This window comes from Oncorhynchus gorbuscha, unplaced genomic scaffold, assembly GCF_021184085.1.
Source record: "Oncorhynchus gorbuscha isolate QuinsamMale2020 ecotype Even-year unplaced genomic scaffold, OgorEven_v1.0 Un_scaffold_1611, whole genome shotgun sequence".
Lineage (NCBI taxonomy): Eukaryota > Metazoa > Chordata > Actinopteri > Salmoniformes > Salmonidae > Oncorhynchus > Oncorhynchus gorbuscha.
The window spans coordinates 67,501-94,353 of NW_025746340.1; the positions used below are offsets into that span (position 1 = coordinate 67,501).

General features: G+C 44.2%; 1 protein-coding gene across 2 annotated transcripts in view; it reads right to left on the bottom strand.

Annotated features, from left to right (window-relative positions):
- Nucleotides 1–26,853, bottom strand: part of LOC124023361 (UDP-GlcNAc:betaGal beta-1,3-N-acetylglucosaminyltransferase-like protein 1) — a 42,298-nt gene that overhangs the window by 2,722 nt on the left and 12,723 nt on the right. The window contains exons 2-7 of one of the 2 annotated variants that reach the window (XM_046337888.1): nucleotides 21,656–21,751; nucleotides 12,838–12,933; nucleotides 12,034–12,158; nucleotides 6,386–6,521; nucleotides 3,222–3,290; nucleotides 2,408–2,479 (exon numbers count right to left, since the gene is read on the bottom strand). In XM_046337888.1, coding sequence (XP_046193844.1) covers nucleotides 2,408–2,479; nucleotides 3,222–3,290; nucleotides 6,386–6,521; nucleotides 12,034–12,158; nucleotides 12,838–12,933; nucleotides 21,656–21,751 — 594 coding nt within the window. Of the gene's footprint in view, nucleotides 1–2,407; nucleotides 2,483–3,221; nucleotides 3,291–6,385; nucleotides 6,522–12,033; nucleotides 12,159–12,837; nucleotides 12,934–21,655; nucleotides 21,752–26,853 lie in introns of both variants that reach the window. The other variant, XM_046337887.1, reaches the window with a different exon arrangement.

Here is a 26,853-nt window from a genome sequence, read left to right on the forward strand (position 1 = left end):
TCTGGTTGTTACTAAGGCTTTATAACTGTTATATATATTTATATTATACCCTGTCTGGTTGTTACTAAGGCTTTATAACTGTTATACATGTATATTATACCCTGTCTGGTTGTTATATATATATTTATATTATACCCTGTCTGGTTGTTACTAAGGCTTTATAACTGTTATATATATATATATATATTATACCCCGTCTGGTTGTTATATATTATACCCTGTCTGGTTGTTACTAAGGCTTTATAACTGTTATATATTTATATTATACCCTGTCTGGTTCTTACTAAGGCTTTATAACTATTATATATATTTATATTATACCCTGTCTGGTTGTTACTAAGGCTTTATAACTGTTATATATATATATATTATACCCTGTCTGGTTGTTACTAAGGCTTTATAACTGTTATATATATATATATTATACCCTGTCTGGTTGTTATATATTATTCCCTGTCTGGTTGTTACTAAGGCTTTATAACTGTTGAATATATATATTATACCCTGTCTGGTTGTTATATATATATATATTATACCCTGTCTGGTTGTTACTAAGGCTTTATAACTGTTATATATTTATATTATACCCTGTCTGGTTGTTATATATTTATATTATACCCTGTCTGGTTGTTACTAAGGCTTTATAACTGTTATATATTTATATTATACCCTGTCTGGTTGTTACTAAGGCTTTAAAACTTTATAACCCTGTCTGGTTGTTATATATTTATATTATACCCTGTCTGGTTGTTACTAAGGCTTTATAACGGTTATATATATATATTATACCCTGTCTGGTTGTTACTAAGGCTTTATAACTGTTATATATTTATATTAAACCCTGTCTGGTTGTTACTAAGGCTTTATAACTGTTATATATATATATATATATATTATACCCTGTCTGGTTGTTACTAAGACTTTATAACTGTTATATATTTATATTATACCCTGTCTGGTTGTTACTAAGGCTTTATAACTGTTGAATATATATATTATACCCTGTCTGGTTGTTATATATTTATATTATACCCTGTCTGGTTGTTATATATTTATATTAGACCCTGTCTGGTTGTTACTAAGGCTTTATAACTGTTGAATATATATATTATACCCTGTCTGGTTGTTATGTATTATACCCTGTCTGGTTGTTACTAAGGCTTTATAACTGTTATATATTTATATTATACCCTGTCTGGTTGTTACTAAGGCTTTATAACTGTTATTATATATATATATATATATATATTATACCCTGTCTGGTTGTTATATATTTATATTAGACCCTGTCTGGTTGTTACTAAGGCTTTATAACTGTTGAATATATATATTATACCCTGTCTGGTTGTTATGTATTATACCCTGTCTGGTTGTTACTAAGGCTTTATAACTGTTATATATTTATATTAGACCCTGTCTGGTTGTTACTAAGGCTTTATAACTGTTGAATATATATATTATACCCTGTCTGGTTGTTATGTATTATACCCTGTCTGGTTGTTACTAAGGCTTTATAACTGTTATATATTTATATTATACCCTGTCTGGTTGTTACTAAGGCTTTATAACTGTTATTATATATATATATATTATACCCTGTCTGGTTGTTACTAAGGCTTTATAACTGTTGAATATATATATTATACCCTGTCTGGTTGTTATATATTTATATTATACCCTGTCTGGTTGTTATATATTTATATTATACCCTGTCTGGTTGTTACTAAGGCTTTATAACTGTTATATATTTATATTATACCCTGTCTGGTTGTTACTAAGGCTTTATAACTGTCTGGTTGTTACTAAGGCTTTAAAACTGTTGAATATATATATTAAACCCTGTCTGGTTGTTATATATTTATATTATACCCTGTCTGGTTGTTATATATTTATATTATACCCTGTCTGGTTGTTACTAAGGCTTTATAACTGTTATATATTTATATTATACCCTGTCTGGTTGTTACTAAGGCTTTATAACTGTTATATATTTATATTATACCCTGTCTGGTTGTTATATATTTATATTATACCCTGTCTGGTTGTTACTAAGGCTTTATAACTGTTATATATTTATATTATACCCTGTCTGGTTGTTATATATTATACCCTGTCTGGTTGTTACTAAGGCTTTATAACTTAAATATTTATTGAGGCCAAACGCTGGTTAAAGAGGGTGTGTGAAGGTGAGCGCCGGTCAAAGTATCAGGAGAATATTATGCTGCAGTCAAAGATCAGCAGGCTGTGTACGTGTGTGTGTGTGTGTCTGTACATACGTGTGTGTGTGCGTGCCAGGGCACACGCCTAGCTCATTATACCATTAGCAGAGATTACCGACCTGGCGGAGATACGATCCGGAACAACGAACAACAGGACACACAGACGCACACACACTTTTTCCACTCACCAGCTTGACACAGATGATGTAGGGTGGAGACGCATCTCTGTAGTGCAGTACAGGGATCTGAGGCTTGGGCCTCTCCTGGGAGGAAGACAGGAGGAACAATGAGGAGAGGAAAAGGACACAAACATAATAACATGGTTAGGACTTCTCCTTCTATGGTAGCTTAGATCCAAGATCTGATCTGACATCTATGGTAGCTTAGCTCCAAGATCTGATCTGACATCTATGGTAGCTTAGCTCCAAGATCTGATCTGACATCTATGGTAGCTTAGCTCCAAGATCTGATCTGACATCTATGGTAGCTTAGCTCCAAGATCTCATCTGACATCTATGGTAGCTTAGATCCCAGATCTGATCTGACATCTATGGTAGCTTAGATCCAAGATCTGATCTGACATCTATGGTAGCTTAGATCCAAGATCTGATCTGACATCTATGGTAGCTTAGCTCCAAGATCTGATCTGACATCTATGGTAGCTTAGATCCAAGATCTGATCTGACATCTATGGTAGCTTAGATCCAAGATCTGATCTGACATCTATGGTAGCTTAGCTCCAAGATCTCATCTGACATCTATGGTAGTTTGGTTCTAGAGTGTTGTGGTATCTATGGTAGCTTAGCTCCAAGATCTGATCAGACATCTATGGTAGTTTGGTTCTAGAGTGTTGTGGTATCTATGGTAGTTTGGTTCTAGAGTGTTGTGGTATCTATGGTAGTTTGGTTCTAGAGTGTTGTGGTATCTATGGTTCTAGAGTGTTGTGGTATCTATGGTTCTAGAGTGTTGTGGTATCTATGGTTCTAGAGTGTAGGGTCGCACCTTGGACTCCTCATAGGTGTAGAAGCCTTTCTTGATCTTATTCTCGTCCACGTCGCAGAACGCTCGAACCTGACCAACACACACAAAACCGCTGTTTGTAAATGTATGTACACACACTATTAAGGTCAACATCTGTCGTTCTGCCCCTGAGCAAGGCAGTTAACCCACTCTTCCCGGGTGCTGAAGACGTGATGTCGATTAAGGCAGCCCCCACACCTCTGATTCAGCCCACCACACCTGGTGTATCAGTCAGTGTAACAGTAGATTGTGATCCACGACCCATTATGACCAGTTGGGACCAGCTGGCTCCTCCTACTACAGTGTCTCAACACAGAGTGTCCCAAATCGTATCCTATTCCCTATTCAGTGCACTACTTTTGACCAAATCGGATCCTATTATTGACACTAAATAGGGAATAGTGCCATTTGAGATGCAGCTCCATGTTGTCATGACGGATCAGAGGACAAAGGATAAACAGCTCCGTGTTGTCATGACGGATCAGAGGACACAGCTCTGTGTTGTCATGACGGATCAGAGGACACAGCTCCATGTTGTCATGATGGATCAGAGGACACAGCTCCGTGTTGTCATGACGGATCAGAGGACACAGGATAAACAGCTCCGTGTTGTCATGACGGATCAGAGGACAAAGGATAAACAGCTCCGTGTTGTCATGACGGATCAGAGGACACAGGATAAACAGCTCCGTGTTGTCATGACGGATCAGAGGACACAGCTCCATGTTGTCATGATGGATCAGAGGACACAGGATAAACAGCTCCGTGTTGTCATGACGGATCAGAGGACACAGGATAAACAGCTCCGTGTTGTCATGACGGATCAGAGGACACAGGATAAACAGCTCCATGTTGTCATGACGGATCAGAGGACACAGGATAAACAGCTCCATGTTGTCATGATGGATCAGAGGACACAGGATAAACAGCTCCATGTTGTCTGTTGTCATGACGGATCAGAGGACACAGCTCCATGTTGTCATGATGGATCAGAGGACAAAGGATAAACAGCTCCATGTTGTCATGACGGACCAGAGGACACAGGATAAACAGCTCCATGTTGTCATGATGGATCAGAGGACACAGCTCCATGTTGTCATGATGGATCAGAGGACACAGCTCCATGTTGTCATGATGGATCAGAGGACACAGCTCCATGTTGTCATGATGGATCAGAGGACAAAGGATAAACAGCTCCATGTTGGCATGATGGATCAGAGGACACAGCTCCATGTTGTCATGACGGATCAGAGGACACAGGATAAACAGCTCCATGTTGTCATGACGGATCAGAGGACACAGGATAAACAGCTCCATGTTGTCATGATGGATCAGAGGACACAGGATAAACAGCTCCATGTTGTCATGACGGATCAGAGGACACAGGATAAACAGCTCCATGTTGTCATGATGGATCAGAGGACACAGCTCCACGTTGTCATGATGGATCAGAGGACACAGGATAAACAGCTCCATGTTGTCATGACGGACCAGAGGACACAGCTCCATGTTGTCATGATGGATCAGAGGACACAGCTCCATGTTGTCATGATGGATCAGAGGACACAGCTCCACGTTGTCATGACGGATCAGAGGACACAGGATAAACAGCTCCATGTTGTCATGACGGATCAGAGGACACAGCTCCATGTTGTCATGACGGATCAGAGGACACAGGATAAACAGCTCCGTGTTGTCATGACGGATCAGAGGACACAGGATAAACAGCTCCATGTTGTCATGACGGATCAGAGGACACAGGATAAACAGCTCCATGTTGTCATGACGGATCAGAGGACACAGGATAAACAGCTCCATGTTGTCATGACGGATCAGAGGACACAGGATAAACAGCTCCATGTTGTCATGATGGATCAGAGGACACGGGATAAACAGCTCCATGTTGTCATGACGGATCAGAGGACACAGGATAAACAGCTCCACGTTGTCATGATGGATCAGAGGACACAGGATAAACAGCTCCTTGTTGTCATGACGGATCAGAGGACACAGCTCCGTGTTGTCATGACGGATCAGAGGACACAGGATAAACAGCTCCGTGTTGTCATGATGGATCAGAGGACACAGGATAAACAGCTCCTTGTTGTCATGACGGATCAGAGGACACAGCTCCGTGTTGTCATGACGGATCAGAGGACACAGGATAAACAGCTCCATGTTGTCATGATGGATCAGAGGACACAGGATAAACAGCTCCTTGTTGTCATGAGGATCAGAGGAACAGCTCCATGTTGTCATGACGGATCAGAGGACACAGGATAAACAGCTCCATGTTGTCATGATGGATCAGAGGACACAGCTCCATGTTGTCATGACGGATCAGAGGACACAGGATAAACAGCTCCGTGTTGTCATGATGGATCAGAGGACACAGCTCCATGTTGTCATGATGGATCAGAGGACACAGCTCCATGTTGTCATGACGGATCAGAGGACACAGCTCCATGTTGTCATGACGGATCAGAGGACACAGGATAAACAGCTCCATGTTGTCATGATGGATCAGAGGACACAGGATAAACAGCTCCTTGTTGTCATGACGGATCAGAGGACACAGCTCCGTGTTGTCATGACGGATCAGAGGACACAGGATAAACAGCTCCATGTTGTCATGATGGATCAGAGGACACAGCTCCATGTTGTCATGACGGATCAGAGGACACAGCTCCAGCTGTTGTTGACGGATCAGATGGACACAGGATAAACAGCTCCATGTTGTCATGATGGATCAGAGGACACAGCTCCATGTTGTCATGACGGATCAGAGGACACAGCTCCATGTTGTCATGACGGATCAGAGGACACAGCTCCATGTTGTCATGACGGATTAGAGGACACAGGATAAACAGCTCCATGTTGTCATGATGGATCAGAGGACACAGGATAAACAGCTCCATGTTGTCATGACGGATCAGAGGACACGGGATAAAGGATCATTGACCCTACAAACAGATCTAAGGTCAGCACTGTGTTCTGGGGAGGAGGGTCACCTGATCCTACCAATCAGAGAGCACTGACTGTGGAAGATGCAACCTAATTGGCTATTGAGAGTTTTGTTAACCTCTCCTGATTGGCTAGCAAGTGTTGCATAACCTTTTGCGATTGGCTGTTGAAAAGGTACATACCTTCTTCTGATTGAAGGAACTGAGGCAGCGGTATAGTTTCCGGCCCTGTTTCCCAGCATTCCATATGGTGAAGGATTCCCATTGGTTGATAACTCTCTCCTGGAGGAAGGCCACACGGAGGTTCCAAATGGTTTCCCTGGAGACCGGAGGACAGAGGAGGAGTTACAGACATGGACCACACACACACACACACACACCTAGAACAACAGCCTGATAGTTATCATATGGAGACATTAGTGAGCTCTTCCTCTGATGTGATGGTTTGACTGAAACACTGGGCCTCCATGACAAACAACCCTAATCCACCACCATAAACCATGGTTCTAGTCAAATACACACACAGGTGTACACACACACACACACATCCAATAAACACATACACACTGTGCATGGGTGGTCCCCATATTGCTTCCTTTAGCAGTTTCACTGATGCTTTGATTTAGGGGACCTAGATTAACACATAGAAATATATACACGCAGTGTGGACACACACACACACACACACACACACACACACACACACACACACACACACACACACACACACACACACACACACACACACACACACACACACACACACACACACACACACACACACACACACACACACACACACACACACACGATATGTAATCGTAGAGGGATTGACTCAGAAGTGTGAAGTGTCTGGAGAGTTAAGATGGTAGAAAAGAGAAACAGAGAGAGTGAGAGACAGAGGGAGAAGTTAAGTGAGAGATAACAGAGGGAGCTGGAAATATCACTGATAGACAAATAGAAAGAGAAAGGAGAGGGAGGAGAGAGGGAAGAGAGGAGAGAGGGAGGAGAGGAGAGAGGGAGGAGAGAGGGAAGAGATGAGAGAGGGAGGAGAGAGGGAAGAGAGAGTGAAGAGAGGAGAGAGGGAGGAGAGAGGGAAGAGAGAGTGAAGAGAGGAGAGAGGGAGGAGAGGAGAGAGGGAAGAGAGAGGGAAGAGAGAGGGAAGAGAGGAGAGAGGGAGGAGAGGAGAGAGGGAAGGAGGGGAGAGAGGGAGGAGAGAGGAGAGAGGGAGGGGAGAGAGAGAGAGGGAAGAGAGAGGGAAGAGAGGAGAGAGGGAGGAGAGGGAGAGAGGAAGAGAAGAGAGGGAAGAGAGAGAGAGGGAGGAGGGAGAGAGGACACAGGGGGACAAACATCTGCCTGGAGGTGACAGCATCCCCTCCCACATATGCCCCCCTAGGCACAACTATGACAACATAACCAACAAAACCGGGTCACAACTCCTGCAGCTCTGTCACACGCTGGGTATGTACATAGTCAACGGTAGGCTTTGAGGGGACTCCTATGGTAGGTACACCTATAGCTCATCTCTTGGCAGTAGTACTGTAGACTACTTTATCACTGACCTCAACCCAGAATCTCTCAGAGTGTTCACAGTCAGCCCACTGACACACCTATCAGACCACAGCAAAATCACAGTCTACTTGAACAGAGCAATACTCAATCATGAGGCATCAAAGCCAAAGGAACTGAGTAGCATTAAGAAATGCTATAGATGGAAGGAATGCAGTTTGGAAACCTTCCAAAAAACAATTAGGCAACAACAAATTCAATCCCTTTTAGACAATTTCCTGGGTAAAACGTTCCACTGTAATAGTGAAGGTGTAAACCTGGCAGTAGAAAATCTTAACAGTATATTGACCTCTCAGCTTCCCTATCAAATCTAAAAATCTCAAATAGAAAACCGAAGAAAATGAACAACAATGACAAATGGTTTGATGAAGAATGCAAAAATCTAAGAAAGAAATTGAGAAACCTGTCCAACCAAAAACATAGAGACCCGGAAAACCTGAGTCTACGCCTTCACTATGGTGAATCACTAAAACAATACAGAAATACACTACGGAAAGAGAAGGAACAGCACGTCAGGAATCAGCTCAATGTAATTGAAGAATCCATAGACTCTAACCACTTCTGGGAAAATTGGAAAACACTAAACAAACAACAACACGAATAATTATCTATCCAAAATGGAGATATATGGGTAAACCACTTCTCCAATCTTTTTGGTTCTATAACAAAGAACAAAGAGCAAAAACATATACATGATCAAATACAGATCTTAGAATCAACTATTAAAGACTACCAGAACCCACTGGATTCTCCAATTACATTAAATGAGTTACAGGACAAAATAAAATCCCTTCAACCCAAAAAGGCCTGTGGTGTCGATGGTATCCTCAATGAAATGATCAAATATACAGACAACAAATTCCAATTGGCTATATTAAAACTCTTTAACATCATACTTAGCTCTGGCATCTTCCCCAATATTTGGAACCAAGGACTGATCACCCCAATCCACAAAAGTGGAGACAAATTTGACCCCAATAACTACCGTGGAATATGTGTCAACAGTAACCTTGGGAAAATCCTCTGCATTATTATTAACAGCAGACTCGTACATTTCCTCAATGAAAACAATGTACTGAGCAAATGTCAAATTGGCTTTTTACCAAATTACCGTACAACAGACCATGTATTCACCCTGCACACCCTAATTGACAACCAAACAAACCAAAACAAAGGCAAAGTCTTCTCATGCTTTGTTGATTTCAAAAAAGCCTTCGACTCAATCTGGCATGAGGGGCTGCTATACAAACTGATGGAAAGTGGTGTTGGGGGTAAAACATACGACATTATAAAATCCATGTACACAAACAACAAGTGTGCTGTTAAAATTGGCAAAAAACACACACATTTCTTCACACAGGGTCGTGGGGTTAGACAGGGTTGCTGCTTAAGCCCCACCCTCTTCAACATATATATCAACGAATTGGCGCGGGCACTAGAACAGTCTGCAGCACCCGGCCTCCCCCTGCTAGAATCCGAAGTCAAATGTCTGCTGTTTGCTGATGATCTGGTGCTTCTGTCACCAACCAAGGAGGGCCTACAGCAGCACCTAGATCTTATGCACAGATTCTGTCAGACCTGGGCCCTGACAGTAAATCTCAGTAAGACCAAAATAATGTTCCAAAAAAGGTCCAGTCACCAGGACCACAAATACAAATTCCATCTAGACACTCTTGCCCTAGAGCACACAAAAAACTATACATAACTTGGCCTAAACATCAGCGCCACAGGTAACTTCCACAAAGCTGTGAACGATCTGAGAGACAAGGCAAGAAGGGCATTCTATGCCATCAAAAGAAACATAAATTTCAACATACCAATTAGGATTTGGCTAAAAATACTTGAATCAGTCATAGACCCCATTGCCCTTTATGGTTGTGAGGTCTGGGGTCCGCTCACCAACCAAGACTTCACAAAATGGGACAAACACCAAATTGAGACTCTGCACGCAGAATTCTGCAAAAATATCCTCCGTGTACAACGTAAAACACCAAATAATGCATGCAGAGCAGAATTAGGCCGATACCCACTAATTATCAAAATCCAGAAAAGAGCCGTTAAATTCTACAACCACCTAAAAGGAAGCGATTCACAAACCTTCCATAACAAAGCCATCACCTACAGAGAGATGAACCCCTAAGCAAGCTGGTCCTGAGGCTCTGTTCACAAACACACCCTACAGAGCCCCAGGACAACAGCACAATTAGACCCAACCAAATCATGAGAAAACAAAAGATAATTACTTGACACATTGGAAAGAATTAACAAAAAAACAGAGCAAACTAGAATGCTATTTGGCCCTACACAGAGAGTACACCGCGGCAGAATACCTGACCACTGTGACTGACCCAAAATTAAGGAAAGCTTTGACTATGTACAGACTCAGTGAGCATAGCCTTGCTATTGAGAAAGGCCGCCGTAGGCAGACATGGCTCTCAAGAGAAGACAGGCTATGTGCTCACTGCCCACAAAATGAGGTGGAAACTGAGCTGCACTTCCTAACCTCCTGCCCAATGTATGACCATATTAGAGAGACATATTTCCCCCAGATTACACAGATCCACAAAGAATTCGAAAACAAATCCAATTTTGAAAAACTCCCATATCTTTTGGGTGAAATTCCACAGTGTGCCATCACAGCAGCAAGATTTGTGACCTGTTGCCACGAGAAAAGGGCAACCAGTGAAGAACAAACACCATTGTAAATACAACCCATATTTATGCTTATTCATTTTATCTTGTGTCTTTTAACTATTTGTACATTGTATATATATATATAATATGACATTTGTAATGTCTTTACTGTTTTTAAACTTCTGTATGTGTAATGTTTACTGTTAATTCTGGTTGTTTTTCACTTTATATATTCACTTTGTATGTTGTCTACCTCACTTGCTTTGGCAATGTTAACACATGTTTCCCATGACAATAAAGCCCTTGAATTGAATTGAGAGGGAAGAGAGAGGGAGGAGAGAGGGAAGAGAGAGGGAAGAGAGGAGAGATGGAAGAGAGAAGGAGAGGGGGAAGAGAGAGGGAGGAGAGAGGGAAGAGAGAGGGAGAAGAGAGGGAAGAGAGAGGGGAGACAGAGGGAGGAGGGAGGGAGAGAAGTTAAGTGAGAGATAACAGAAGGAGCTGGAAATAAGACTGATAGACAAATAGAAAGAGAAAGGAGAGGGAGGAGAGGAGAGAAGGAGGAGAGAGGGAGGAGAGGAAAGAGAGGAGAGATGGAAGAGAGAAGGAGGAGAGAGGGAGGAGAGGAAAGAGAGGAGAGATGGAAGAGAGAAGGAGGAGAGAGGGAGGAGAGAGGGAGGAGAGGGAAGAGAGGAGAGATGGAAGAGAGAAGGAGGAGAGGGAAGAGATAGGGAGGAGAGAGGGAGGAGAGAGGGAGGAGAGAGGGAAGAGGGAAGAGAGGAGAGATGGAAGAGAGAAGGAGGAGAGAGGGAGGAGAGAGGGAAGAGATAGGGAGGAGAGAGGGAGGAGAGAGGGAAGAGAGGAGAGATGGAAGAGAGAAGGAGGAGAGATGGAAGAGAGAAGGAGGAGAGAGGGAGGAGAGAGGGGAGAGAGGGAAGAGAGGAGAGAAGGAGGAGAGAGGGAGGAGAGGGAAGAGATAGGGAGGAGAGAGGGAAGAGAGGAGAGAGGGAAGAGAGGAGAGAGGGAAGAGTGAGGGAAGAGTGAGGGAAGAGAGGGAAGAGAGGGAAGAGAGGGAAGAGAGAGAAGAGAGAGGGAGGAGAGAGGGAAGAGAGAGGGAAGAGAGAAGGAAGAGAGAGGCGAGGATGATTTGTAAAGGAGTAGATGGTGACAGCGCGTCAACAAGGTTAGATATACGATGAACAGATGGAAGGAAGGAGTGATAACAGGAACGAGAGGATGAGAGGGAGGAGGATATGAGGGAAGGGAAGGAGAGGTCTTCCCTATCAGAGTATTTACAGAAACAGGCTTTCCGCTACGCGTGTCCTACGTGTGTGTGTGTCGCTATAGAGGTTGGAAAGGGCAACACACACACACGGCAAGGGAATTCCAGAGCTGAGTGTGTGTGTCCAAGGATGAGGCTCAGGAAGGGGTCAGCTGGACAGCTGTGTGTAGCTGGAGGATATGGTGTGTGTGTGTGTGTGTGTGTGTGTGTGTGTGTGTGTGTGTGTGTGTGTGTGTGTGTGTGTGTGTGTGTGTGTGTGTGTGTGTGTGTGTGTGTGTGTGTGTGTGTGTGTGTGTGTGTGTGTGTGTGTGTGTGTGTGTGTGTGTGTGTGTGTGTGTGTATGTCTTACTCCAGGACAGAGTGTGTAGCAGCTTGTTGATGGTAGCGGTAGACTAGTAAACACTGGTCCACTCTGACCACACCTCCTCCCTGACCAACACTCTGATAGAACCACAACAGATCCTCTGGAACTCCCTGGACAGGAGAGGAGAGGAGAGAGAAGAGGAGAGAGGAGAGAGAAGAGGAGAGAGGAAAGAGAAGAGGACAGGAGAGAAGAAGAGAGAGGAAAGAGAGGAGGACAGGAGAGAAGAGGAGGGAAGAGGACAGGAGAGAAGAAGAGGACAGGAGAGAAGAGGACAGGAGAGAAGAAGAGGACAGGAGAGAAGAGGACAGGAGAGAAGAAGAGGACAGGAGAGAAGAGGACAGGAGAGAAGAAGAGGACAGGAGAGAAGAAGAGGACAGGAGAGAAGAAGAGGACAGGAGAGAAGAAGATGACAGGAGAGAGGAGGACAGGAGAGAAGAAGAGGAAAGGAGAGAAGAAGAGAGGGGGAAAGATAAGAGGACAGGAGAAGAGAGGGGGGAAGAGGGTGATGAGGGAGGAGGTGGTAGAGAAGGGAAGAGTGAGGTCACACGTTATTCAAATGGATTTGTGATCTAACGTTGGACAAATTAGAGGATGCAGTCTTGTGCTTGCACTTCTTGACCTCTAACCCCTGAGCACACCTGAAAGGGAAGTCCTCCCTCGACTTCCCTTCCTTTTCAGACTCGGTGGACCCACTGTTCAAATCATTCAAATCATTCAAATCTGCATAAGTGGTTGGTTTTAGATTCTAAATTTGACTTGCGTGGAGATGTTTTAGGGGTGGAGTCTCACCTTGCCGCCCTCGTCAAAGGTTCCGACCCGCTGGAACCAATCCCTGGAGCAGAACCATGTTGGCATGATGACCGTAGGGCCGTGAGAGGTGTACACCTGAGAGAGGGGAGACACACACACACTCAGCGGCGCCGGACTGCTTGTGGATCCAGTGACTAGAGAGCAGTGAGATATCAACACCCTGCTAGAGAGACTAGAGAGCAGTGAGATATCAACACCCTGCTAGAGAGAGACTAGAGAGCAGTGAGATATCAACACCCTGCTAGAGAGAGACTAGAGAGCAGTGAGATATCAACACCCTGCTAGAGAGACTAGAGAGACTAGAGAGCAGTGAGATATCAACACCCTGCTAGAGAGCAGTGAGATATCAACACCCTGCTAGAGATACTAGGGAGCAGTGAGATATCAACACCCTGCGAGAGAGCAGTGAGATATCAACACCCTGCTAGAGAGCAGTGAGATATCAACACCCTGCTAGAGAGCAGTGAGATATCAACACCCTGCTAGAGAGACTAGAGAGCAGTGAGATATCAACACCCTGCGAGAGAGACTAGGGAGCAGTGAGATATCAACACCCTGCTAGAGAGCAGTGAGATATCAACACCCTGCTAGAGAGACTAGAGAGCAGTGAGATATCAACACCCTGCGAGAGAGACTAGGGAGCAGTGAGATATCAACACCCTGCTAGAGAGCAGTGAGATATCAACACCCTGCTAGAGAGCAGTGAGATATCAACACCCTGCTAGAGAGAGACTAGAGAGCAGTGAGATATCAACACCCTGCGAGAGAGACTAGAGCAGTGAGATATCAACACCCTGCTAGAGAGACTAGAGAGCAGTGAGATATCAACACCCTGCTAGAGATACTAGAGAGACTAGAGAGCAGTGAGATATCAACACCCTGCTAGAGAGACTAGAGAGACTAGAGAGCAGTGAGATATCAACACCCTGCTAGAGAGAGACTAGAGAGCAGTGAGATATCAACACCCTGCTATAGATACTAGAGAGACTAGAGAGCAGTGAGATATCAACACCCTGCTAGAGAGAGACTAGAGAGCAGTGAGATATCAACACCCTGCTAGAGAGAGACTAGAGAGCAGTGAGATATCAACACCCTGCTAGAGATCAGTGAGATATCAACACCCTGCTAGAGATACTAGAGAGCAGTGAGATATCAACACCCTGCTAGAGAGAGACTAGAGAGCAGTGAGATATCAACACCCTGCTAGAGAGAGACTATAGAGCAGTGAGATATCAACACCCTGCTAGAGAGAGACTAGAGAGCAGTGAGATATCAACACCCTGCTAGAGATCAGTGAGATATCAACACCCTGCTAGAGATACTAGAGAGACTAGAGAGCAGTGAGATATCAACACCCTGCTAGAGAGACTAGAGAGACTAGAGAGCAGTGAGATATCAACACCCTGCTAGAGAGACTAGAGAGCAGTGAGATATCAACACCCTGCTAGAGAGACTAGAGAGACTAGAGATACTAGAGACTAGAGAGCAGTGAAATATCAACACCCTGCTAGAGAGACTAGAGAGACTAGAGATACTAGAGACTAGAGAGCAGTGAGATATCAACACCCTGCTAGAGAGACTAGAGAGCAGTGAGATATCAACACCCTGCTAGAGAGACTAGAGAGACTAGAGATACTAGAGACTAGAGAGCAGTGAGATATCAACACCCTGCTAGAGAGACTAGAGAGACTAGAGATACTAGAGACTAGAGAGCAGTGAGATATCAACACCCTGCTAGAGAGACTAGAGAGCAGTGAGATATCAACACCCTGCTAGAGAGACTAGAGAGACTAGAGAGACTAGAGATACTAGAGACTAGAGAGCAGTGAGATATCAACACCCTACTAGAGAGACTAGAGAGACTAGAGATACTAGAGACTAGAGAGACTAGAGATACTAGAGACTAGAGAGCAGTGAGATATCAACACCCTGCTAGAGAGACTAGAGAGACTAGAGATACTAGAGACTAGAGAGCAGTGAGATATCAACACCCTGCTAGAGATACTAGAGAGACTAGAGAGCAGTGAGATATCAACACCCTGCTAGAGAGACTAGAGAGACTAGAGAGCAGTGAGATATCAACACCCTGCTAGAGAGAGACTAGAGAGCAGTGAGATATCAACACCCTGCTATAGATACTAGAGAGACTAGAGAGCAGTGAGATATCAACACCCTGCTAGAGAGAGACTAGAGAGCAGTGAGATATCAACACCCTGCTAGAGAGAGACTAGAGAGCAGTGATATATCAACACCCTACTAGAGATCAGTGAGATATCAACACCCTGCTAGAGATACTAGAGAGCAGTGAGATATCAACACCCTGCTAGAGAGAGACTAGAGAGCAGTGAGATATCAACACCCTGCTAGAGAGAGACTATAGAGCAGTGAGATATCAACACCCTGCTAGAGAGAGACTAGAGAGCAGTGAGATATCAACACCCTGCTAGAGATCAGTGAGATATCAACACCCTGCTAGAGATACTAGAGAGACTAGAGAGCAGTGAGATATCAACACCCTGCTAGAGAGACTAGAGAGACTAGAGAGCAGTGAGATATCAACACCCTGCTAGAGAGACTAGAGAGCAGTGAGATATCAACACCCTGCTAGAGAGACTAGAGATACTAGAGACTAGAGAGCAGTGAGATATCAACACCCTGCTAGAGAGACTAGAGAGACTAGAGATACTAGAGACTAGAGAGCAGTGAGATATCAACACCCTGCTAGAGAGACTAGAGAGCAGTGAGATATCAACACCCTGCTAGAGAGACTAGAGAGACTAGAGAGACTAGAGATACTAGAGACTAGAGAGCAGTGAGATATCAACACCCTACTAGAGAGACTAGAGAGACTAGAGATACTAGAGACTAGAGAGACTAGAGATACTAGAGAGCAGTGAGATATCAACACCCTGCTAGAGAGACTAGAGAGACTAGAGATACTAGAGACTAGAGAGCAGTGAGATATCAACACCCTGCTAGAGAGACTAGAGAGACTAGAGATACTAGAGACTAGAGAGCAGTGAGATATCAACACCCTGCTAGAGAGACTAGAGAGACTAGAGATACTAGAGACTAGAGAGCAGTGAGATATCAACACCCTGCTAGAGAGACTAGAGAGACTAGAGATACTAGAGATACTAGAGACTAGAGAGACTAGAGAGACTAGAGATACTAGAGACTAGAGAGACTAGAGAGACTAGAGACTAGAGAGACTAGAGAGACTAGAGATACTAGAGACTAGAGAGCAGTGAGATATCAACACCCTGCTAGAGAGACTAGAGATACTAGAGACTAGAGAGACTAGAGAGACTAGAGAGACTAGAGAGACTAGAGATAGAGAGAGACTAGAGATACTATCCCTCTCACCCCACCCCCCTAAGTTTTAGATGCACTATTGTTAAGTGACTGTCCCACTGGATGTCATAAGGTGAATGCACCAATTTGTAAGTCGCTCTGGATAAGAGCGTCTGCTAAATGACTTAAATGTAAATGTAAGATACTAGAGACTAGAGAGCTATATTAAATATATATATGAAATATTCTACTTGTGTATATATTTGTTCTATTTGACAACTGTATTATTTCATTCCATCATCTCATCTCTATAGACCTGCTGCCTGCGCTGTCTGACAACATCACTATGTCAGTAGTTCTTCAGATTTATGTAACTGCTGAATACCAACAACTATCAATCACTTGGATGATGTATTTTCAGGTAGAGACACCTCTCACAGCAACTGCTCTCGATCCCTCGTCTTCTGTCTCTTCTCTCTCTTCCCACACAGACCGGGCAAGAGGGCTTATGGTCATTGTAGTTAATTACCACGTTTTCTGCACTAAACTATGTTGAATATTGGCCTGTAGGAAACGACCAACAACACACAGTTCAGGATTCATCTGATTTAATCTCTAGAGAAACACATTGAACTCACAGAAAAAAATATTGGTCATAGATGTATGTTAAACATAAATGTTTAAAAATCACTCAGCATTTCTCCCAGCTGGTGTTCCAGTCTGACTCTGGTCCAGCTCACTAATCAACAACACTCCCATTGCTTCCCCCACTACTGTTCTCTGGGATTATCCCACATCACTGATCTCCATTAGAGATGCAACTGGAGGAACACATCTGGACGGGCAGCTGAATAATATAGAATCTGAAGAGAGTGAGTGAGTGAGTGAGTGTGTGTGTGTGAGAGAGTGAGTGTGTGAGAGAGTGAGTGAGTGAGTGAGTGTGTGTGTGTGTGTGAGAGAGTGAGTGTGTGAGAGAGTGAGTGTGTACCACCTTATATCCACTCTCTCTAAACCTAAATTCCAACATTTGCATTGAGCAAATCAGCGGTTCAAGATTATATTTTTTTTGTTGAGAAAGTTGTGACAGTCATACTGAGAGAGAGAACGAGGGAGTGACAGAGAGGAGAGGAGAGAGAACGTTGAGAAAGGTGAGTCATACTGAGAGAGAGAACGAGGGAGAGACAGAGAGGAGAGGAGAGAGAACGAGGGAGTGACAGAGAGGAGAGGAGAGAGAAAGTTGAGAAAGGTGTGACAGTCATACTGAGAGAGAGAACGAGGGAGAGACAGAGAGGAGAGGAGAGAGAACGAGGGAGTGACAGAGAGGAGAGGAGAGAGAAAGTTGAGAAAGGTGTGACAGTCATACTGAGAGAGAGAACGAGGGAGAGACAGAGAGGAGAGGAGAGAGAAAGTTGAGAAAGGTGTGACAGTCATACTGAGAGAGAGAACGAGGGAGAGACAGAGAGGAGAGGAGAGAGAACGAGGGAGTGACAGAGAGGAGAGGAGAGAGAAAGTTGAGAAAGGTGTGACAGTCATACTGAGAGAGAGAACGAGGGAGAGACAGAGAGGAGAGGAGAGAGAAAGTTGAGAAAGGTGTGACAGTCATACTGAGAGAGAGAACGAGGGAGAGACAGAGAGGAGAGGAGAGAGAAAGTTGTGACAGTCATACTGAGAGAGAAGGAGGGAGAGAGAAAGGAAAAGACAAAGGCAGATAGACAGATAGCGATGTGGTGACGTGTTCACAGTGGGGGAGTTGTGTAGTTATGGAACAGCCATATCTAATGTCCTTCAGCTGAACACTGTGCTTCCAATCATATCTTCAACTCAGAAAGAACAGACTCCACAGGCTAGGGAACACACGCGCGCGCACACACACACACACACACACACACACACACACACACACACACACACACACACACACACACACACACACACACACACACACACACACACACACACACACACACACAGAGAGAATTAAAACAAGCAGCATCTTAGATAAACCTAGGAGAGAGAGAGAGAGAGAGGGGAGAGAGGTAGAGACAAGGAGGGGAGAGGAGGAAAGAGGTAGAGAGAGACAAGGAGGGGAGAGGAGGAGAGAGGTAGAGACAAGGAGGGGAGAGGAGAGAGAGAGGAGGAAAGAGGTAGAGAGAGACAAGGAGGGGAGAGGAGGAGAGAGAGAGGTAGAGACAAGGAGGGGAGAGGAGGAGAGAGGTAGAGAGAGATAAGGAGGGGAGAGGAGGAAAGAGGAGGAGAGAGAGAGGTAGAGACAAGGAGGGGAGAGGAGGAGAGAGAGAGGAGGAGAGAGGTAGAGAGAGACAAGGAGGGTAGAGGAGGAGAGGTAGAGAGAGACAAGGAGGGGAGAGGAGGAGAGAGAGAGGTAGAGACAAGGAGAGAGAGAAAGAAGGAGTAGAGGGTTACTGAGGGGTTAGATTACTACATACAAAGGGAAAGAGAAATATACCAAGTGTGAGAGAGAGAGACAGAGAGAGAGAGACAGAGAGAGAGAGAGAGAGAGAGAGAGAGAGAGAGAGAGAGAGAGAGAGAGAGAGAGAGAGAGAGAGAGAGAGAGAGAGACATAGACAGAGAGAGAGAGAAAGACACAGAGAGAGAGAGACATAGACAGAGAGAGAGAGAGAGAGAGAGAGAGAGAGAGAGAGAGAGAGAGAGAGAGAGAGAGAGAGAGAGAGAGAGAGAGAGAGAGAGAGAGACTGAGAGAGAGAGAGAGAGAGAGAGAGAGAGAGAGAGAGAGAGAGAGAGAGAGAGAGAGAGAGAGAGAGAGAGAGAGAGAGAGAGAGAGACATAGACAGAGAAAGACAAAAAGAGGGATAGAAAGAGAGTGAGAAAGAAATACAAAGAGAGAAACTCATATGTAGAGATAATCACCACACCAACAGAACTTATGGTCTCATTCTGGCCCATGAAATTCAATACCATAAAAATATATTTACTAGGAATGTCTGCAGAAGAATTCTGCAGGCCGTGTGTGTGTGCGTCTGTACAGTGTGTGTGTGTGTACACAGTGTGTGTGTGTGTGTGTGTGTGTACACAGTGTGTGTGTGTGTGTCTACACGTGGACCAGCCAGGCAAAATCCAGGTCAGTTGTATTCAGTTGTACTGAATCACAGAGCTCTACTTTCCTCTCCCTGAGTTAGAGCTGAATCACAGAGCTTTACGTTCCTCTCCCTGAGTTAGAGCTGAATCACAGAGCTCTACGTTCCTCTCCCTGAGTTAGAGCTGAATCACAGAGCTCTACGTTCCTCTCCCTGAGTTAGAGCTGAATCACAGAGCTCTACGTTCCTCTCCCTGAGTTAGAGCTGAATCCCAGAGCTTTACGTTCCTCTCCCTGAGTTAGAGCTGAATCACAGAGCTTAACGTTCCTCTCCCTGAGTTAGAGCTGAATCACAGAGCTTAACGTTCCTCTCCCTGAGTTAGAGCTGAATCACAGAGCTCTACGTTCCTCTCCCTGAGTTAGAGCTGAATCACAGAGCTCTACTTTCCTCTCCCTGAGTTAGAGCTGAATCACAGAGCTCTACGTTCCTCTCCCTGAGTTAGAGCTGAATCACAGAGCTTAACGTTCCTCTCCCTGAGTTAGAGCTGAATCACAGAGCTTAACGTTCCTCTCCCTGAGTTAGAGCTGAATCACAGAGCTTAACGTTCCTCTCCCTGAGTTAGAGCTGAATCACAGAGCTCTACTTTCCTCTCCCTGAGTTAGAGCTGAATCACAGAGCTTTACGTTCCTCTCCCTGAGTTAGAGCTGAATCACAGAGCTCTACTTTCCACTCAAGTATTTAGGCTTGCAAAATTCAGCCAACTTTCAGAAAATTCCCGGGAATCGCGCAATACCAGCTAGCGGTCGACCGGTTAATCGGAATGGCTGATTAATTAGGTCCGATTTGACATTTTCATAACAATAGCAAATTGGTATTTTTGGGCGCCGATTTGCCGATTTAAAAAAATGGTTTTAATTATTTTTTTAGACCTTTATTTAACTAGGCAAGTCAGTTAAGAACACATTCTTATTTTCAATGACGGCCTAGGAACAGTGGGTTACCTGCCTGTTCAGGGGCAGAACGACAGATTTTCACCTTGTCAGCTCGTGGGACCCAATCTTGAAGCCTTACAGTTAACTAGTCCAACGCAATAAAGACCTGCCTCTCTCTCGTTGCACTCTACAAGGAGACTGCCCGTTACGTGACTGCAGTAAGCCAAGGTAAGTTGCTAGCTAGCATTAAACTTAAACTTATCATATAAAAAACAATCAATCATAATCACTAGTTAACTACACATGGTTGATGATATTACTAGATATTACCTAGCGTGTCCTGCGTTGCATATAATCTGACTGAGCATATAAGCATACAAGTATCTAAATATCTGACTGAGCGGTGGTAGGCAGAAGCAGGCACGTAAACATTCATTCAAACAGCACTTTGTGCGTCAAGCATTGCGCTGTTTATGACTTCAAGCCTATCAACTCCCGAGATGAGGCTGGTGTAACCGAAGTGAAGTAGCTAGCTGGTTAGCGCGCGCTAATAGCGTTTCAAATGTCACTCGCCCTGGGCCTGTGGTCGTTTCCCTTGCTCTGCATGGGTAACGCTGCTTCGAGGGTGGCTGTTGTTGTTGTGTTCCTGGTTCGAGCCCAGAGAGGAGCGAGGAGAGGGACGGAAGCTTTACTGTTAAACAGGCAATACTATAGTGCCTATAAGAACATCCAATAGTCAAAGGTATATGAAATACAAATGGTATAGAGGGAAATAGTCCTATAATTCCTATAATAACTACAACCTAAAACTTCTTACCTGGGAATATTGAAGACTCCTGTTAAAAGGAACCACCAGCTTTCACATGTTCTCATGTTCTGAGCAAGGAACTTAAACTTTAGCTTTCTTACATGGCACATATTGCACTTTTACTTTCTTCTCCAACACTTTGTTTTTGCATTATTTAAACCAAATTGAACATGTTTCATTATTTATTTGAGGCTCAATGGATTTTATTGATATATTATATTACTTTAAAATAAGTGTTCATTCATTGTTGTTGTAATTGTTATTATTACAAATACAAAAATTATATAAAAAAATAAAAGCGTCCGATTATAGGGTTTTTGGGTCCTCCAATAATCTGTATCGGCGTTGTAAAATCATAATCGACCTCTAATACCAGCCCATCCTAAAGCCAGGAGTCATCTATCTCGCTGTCACACACACACATAAAATCATTCTGGAATTTTACACAAGTGGTCCTCCTGTTTCCTCTGTGTGTGTGTGTGTGTGTGTGTGTGTGTGTGTGTGTGTGTGTGTGTGTGTGTGTGTGTGTGTGTGTGTGTGTGTGTGTGTGTGTGTGTGTGTGTGTGTGTGTGTGTGTGTGTGTGTGTGTGTGTGTGTGTGTGTAAACTGCAGGCTCCATCCTGTTTCCATCGGACCTGGCCACTGCCTGGCACGCGACCCCCCCCCCCCCCCCCCCACACACACACACACACACACTGAGTGTGTGTTACCTGGGTGCTGAGTTGATCCTGGCTGATGTTGTTGATCCAGCGTGTGTAGCGCTCAGTAGATCCCTCTGGATCCCTGCGGACTTGACAGCCAATCAACTGAGAGAAACACAGACACATCTCTTAGTGATCTACTAGATACATGTGATGAACACAGACACTCACACACAAACAAACCACACTGATCACATATGATGTATGGAAGAGAGAAAGAGGGAGGGCTAGAAAGAGAGAAAGAGGGCTGGAGAGACAGACAGAGAGACAAAGAGAGACAAAGAGAGAGAGCGAGAGAGACAGAGAGAAACACACCAAGAGAGACTACCAGACAGACAGAGAGGAATGATCTACCAGACAGATAGAGAGGAATGATCTATCAGACAGACAGAGAGGAATGATCTACCAGACAGACAGAGAGGAATGATCTACCAGACAGACAGAGAGGAATGATCTACCAGACATATAGAGAGGAATGGTCTACCAGACAGACAGAGAGGAATGATCTACCAGACAGACAGAGAGGAATGGTCTACCAGACAGACAGAGAGGAATGATCTACCAGACAGAGAGGAATGATCTACCAGACAGATGATCTACCAGACAGATGATCTACCAGACAGATAGAGAGGAATGGTCTACCAGACAGATAGAGAGGAATGGTCTACCAGACAGACAGAGAGGAATGATCTACCAGACAGAGAGGAATGATCTACCAGAAAGATGATCTACCAGACAGATAGAGAGGAATGATCTACCAGACAGATAGAGAGGAATGATCTACCAGACAGACAGAGAGGAATGATCTACCAGACATATAGAGGAATGATCTACCAGACAGATGATCTACCAGACAGAGAGGAATGATCTACCAGACAGATAGAGAGGAATGATCTACCAGACAGATGATCTACCAGACAGAGAGGAATGATCTACCAGACAGATGATCTACCAGACAGAGAGGAATGATCTACCAGACAGATAGAGAGGAATGATCTACCAGACAGATGATCTACCAGACAGAGAGGAATGATCTACCAGACAGATAGAGAGGAATGATCTACCAGACAGATAGAGAGGAATGGTCTACCAGACAGATAGAGGAATGGTCTACCAGACAGATAGAGAGGAATGGTCTACCAGACAGATAGAGGAATGATCTACCAGACAGACAGAGAGGAATGATCTACCAGACAGATAGAGAGGAATGATCTACCAGACAGATAGAGAGGAATGATCTACCAGACAGATGATCTACCAGACAGAGAGGAATGATCTACCAGACAGATGATCTACCAGACAGAGAGGAATGATCTACCAGACAGATAGAGAGGAATGATCTACCAGACAGATGATCTACCAGACAGAGAGGAATGATCTACCAGACAGATAGAGAGGAATGATCTACCAGACAGATAGAGAGGAATGGTCTACCAGACAGATAGAGGAATGGTCTACCAGACAGATAGAGAGGAATGGTCTACCAGACAGATAGAGGAATGATCTACCAGACAGATAGAGAGGAATGATCTACCAGACAGATAGAGAGGAATGATCTACCAGACAGATGATCTACCAGACAGATAGAGAGGAATGATCTACCAGACAGATAGAGAGGAATGATCTACCAGACAGATAGAGAGGAATGGTCTACCAGACAGATAGAGAGGAATGGTCTACCAGACAGATAGAGAGGAATGGTCTACCAGACAGATAGAGAGGAATGGTCTACCAGACAGATAGAGAGGAATGATCTACCAGACAGATAGAGAGGAATGGTCTACCAGACAGATAGAGAGGAATGGTCTACCAGACAGATAGAGAGGAATGGTCTACCAGACAGATAGAGAGGAATGGTCTACCAGACAGATAGAGAGGAATGGTCTACCAGACAGATAGAGAGGAATGATCTACCAGACAGATGGAGAGGAATGATCTACCAGACAGATAGAGAGGAATGATCTACCAGACAGATAGAGAGGAATGATCTACCAGACAGATGATCTACCAGACAGATGATCTACCAGACAGATGATCTACCAGACAGATGATCTACCAGACAGATGATCTACCAGACAGATAGAGAGGAATGATCTACCAGACAGATAGAGAGGAATGGTCTACCAGACAGATAGAGAGGAATGGTCTACCAGACAGATAGAGAGGAATGGTCTACCAGACAGATACAGAGGAATGGTCTACCAGACAGATAGAGAGGAATGGTCTACCAGACAGATAGAGAGGAATGATCTACCAGACAGATAGAGAGGAATGATCTACCAGACAGATAGAGAGGAATGATCTACCAGACAGATAGAGAGGAATGATCTACCAGACAGATAGAGAGGAATGATCTACCAGACAGATAGAGAGGAATGATCTACCAGACAGATAGAGAGGAATGATCTACCAGACAGATAGAGAGGAATGATCTACCAGACAGATAGAGAGGAATGATCTACCAGACAGATGATCTACCAGACAGATGGAGAGGAATGGTCTACCAGACAGATGATCTACCAGACAGATAGAGAGGAATGATCTACCAGACAGATAGAGAGGAATGATCTACCAGACATATAGAGAGGAATGATCTACCAGACAGACAGAGAGGAATGGTCTACCAGATAGATAGAGAGGAATGATCTACCAAACATATAGAGAGGAATGATCTACCAGACAGATAGAGAGGAATGATCTACCAGACAGATGATCTACCAGACAGATAGAGAGGAATGGTCTACCAGACAGATGATCTACCAGACAGATAGAGAGGAATGATCTACCAGACAGATAGAGAGGAATGATCTACCAGACATATAGAGAGGAATGATCTACCAGACAGATGATCTACCAGACAGATGATCTACCAGACAGATAGAGAGGAATGGTCTACCAGACAGATAGAGAGGAATGGTCTACCAGACAGATAGAGAGGAATGGTCTACCAGACAGATAGAGAGGAATGATCTACCAGACAGATAGAGAGGAATGATCTACCAGACAGATAGAGAGGAATGATCTACCAGACATATAGAGAGGAATGACCTACCAGACAGATGATCTACCAGACAGATGATCTACCAGACAGATAGAGAGGAATGGTCTACCAGACAGATAGAGAGGAATGGTCTACCAGACAGATGATCTACCAGACAGATGATCTACCAGACAGATAGAGAGGAATGGTCTACCAGACAGATAGAGAGGAATGATCTACCAGACAGATGATCTACCAGACAGATGATCTACCAGACAGATAGAGAGGAATGGTCTACCAGACAGATAGAGAGGAATGATCTACCAGACATATAGAGAGGAATGATCTACCAGACAGATAGAGAGGAATGATCTACCAGACAGATGATCTACCAGACAGATAGAGAGGAATGGTCTACCAGACAGACAGAGAGGAATGATCTACCAGACAGACAGAGAGGAATGGTCTATCAGACAGACAGAGAGGAATGATCTACCAGACAGAGACAGAGAGGAATGGTCTACCAGACAGACAGAGAGGAATGATCTACCAGACAGAGAGGAATGATCTACCAGACAGATGATCTACCAGACAGATGATCTACCAGACAGATAGAGAGGAATGGTCTACCAGACAGATAGAGAGGAATGGTCTACCAGACAGACAGAGAGGAATGATCTACCAGACAGAGAGGAATGATCTACCAGAAAGATGATCTACCAGACAGATAGAGAGGAATGATCTACCAGACAGATAGAGAGGAATGATCTACCAGACAGACAGAGAGGAATGATCTACCAGACATATAGAGGAATGATCTACCAGACAGATGATCTACCAGACAGAGAGGAATGATCTACCAGACAGATAGAGAGGAATGATCTACCAGACAGATGATCTACCAGACAGAGAGGAATGATCTACCAGACAGATGATCTACCAGACAGAGAGGAATGATCTACCAGACAGATAGAGAGGAATGATCTACCAGACAGATGATCTACCAGACAGAGAGGAATGATCTACCAGACAGATAGAGAGGAATGATCTACCAGACAGATAGAGAGGAATGGTCTACCAGACAGATAGAGGAATGGTCTACCAGACAGATAGAGAGGAATGGTCTACCAGACAGATAGAGGAATGATCTACCAGACAGACAGAGAGGAATGATCTACCAGACAGATAGAGAGGAATGATCTACCAGACAGATAGAGAGGAATGATCTACCAGACAGATGATCTACCAGACAGAGAGGAATGATCTACCAGACAGATGATCTACCAGACAGAGAGGAATGATCTACCAGACAGATAGAGAGGAATGATCTACCAGACAGATGATCTACCAGACAGAGAGGAATGATCTACCAGACAGATAGAGAGGAATGATCTACCAGACAGATAGAGAGGAATGGTCTACCAGACAGATAGAGGAATGGTCTACCAGACAGATAGAGAGGAATGGTCTACCAGACAGATAGAGGAATGATCTACCAGACAGACAGAGAGGAATGATCTACCAGACAGATAGAGAGGAATGATCTACCAGACAGATAGAGAGGAATGATCTACCAGACAGATGATCTACCAGACAGATAGAGAGGAATGGTCTACCAGACAGATAGAGAGGAATGATCTACCAGACAGATGATCTACCAGACAGATGATCTACCAGACAGATAGAGAGGAATGGTCTACCAGACAGATAGAGAGGAATGATCTACCAGACATATAGAGAGGAATGATCTACCAGACAGATAGAGAGGAATGATCTACCAGACAGATGATCTACCAGACAGATAGAGAGGAATGGTCTACCAGACAGACAGAGAGGAATGATCTACCAGACAGACAGAGAGGAATGGTCTATCAGACAGACAGAGAGGAATGATCTACCAGACAGACAGAGAGGAATGGTCTACCAGACAGACAGAGAGGAATGATCTACCAGACAGAGAGGAATGATCTACCAGACAGATGATCTACCAGACAGATGATCTACCAGACAGATAGAGAGGAATGGTCTACCAGACAGATAGAGAGGAATGGTCTACCAGACAGACAGAGAGGAATGATCTACCAGACAGAGAGGAATGATCTACCAGAAAGATGATCTACCAGACAGATAGAGAGGAATGATCTACCAGACAGATAGAGAGGAATGATCTACCAGACAGACAGAGAGGAATGATCTACCAGACATATAGAGGAATGATCTACCAGAC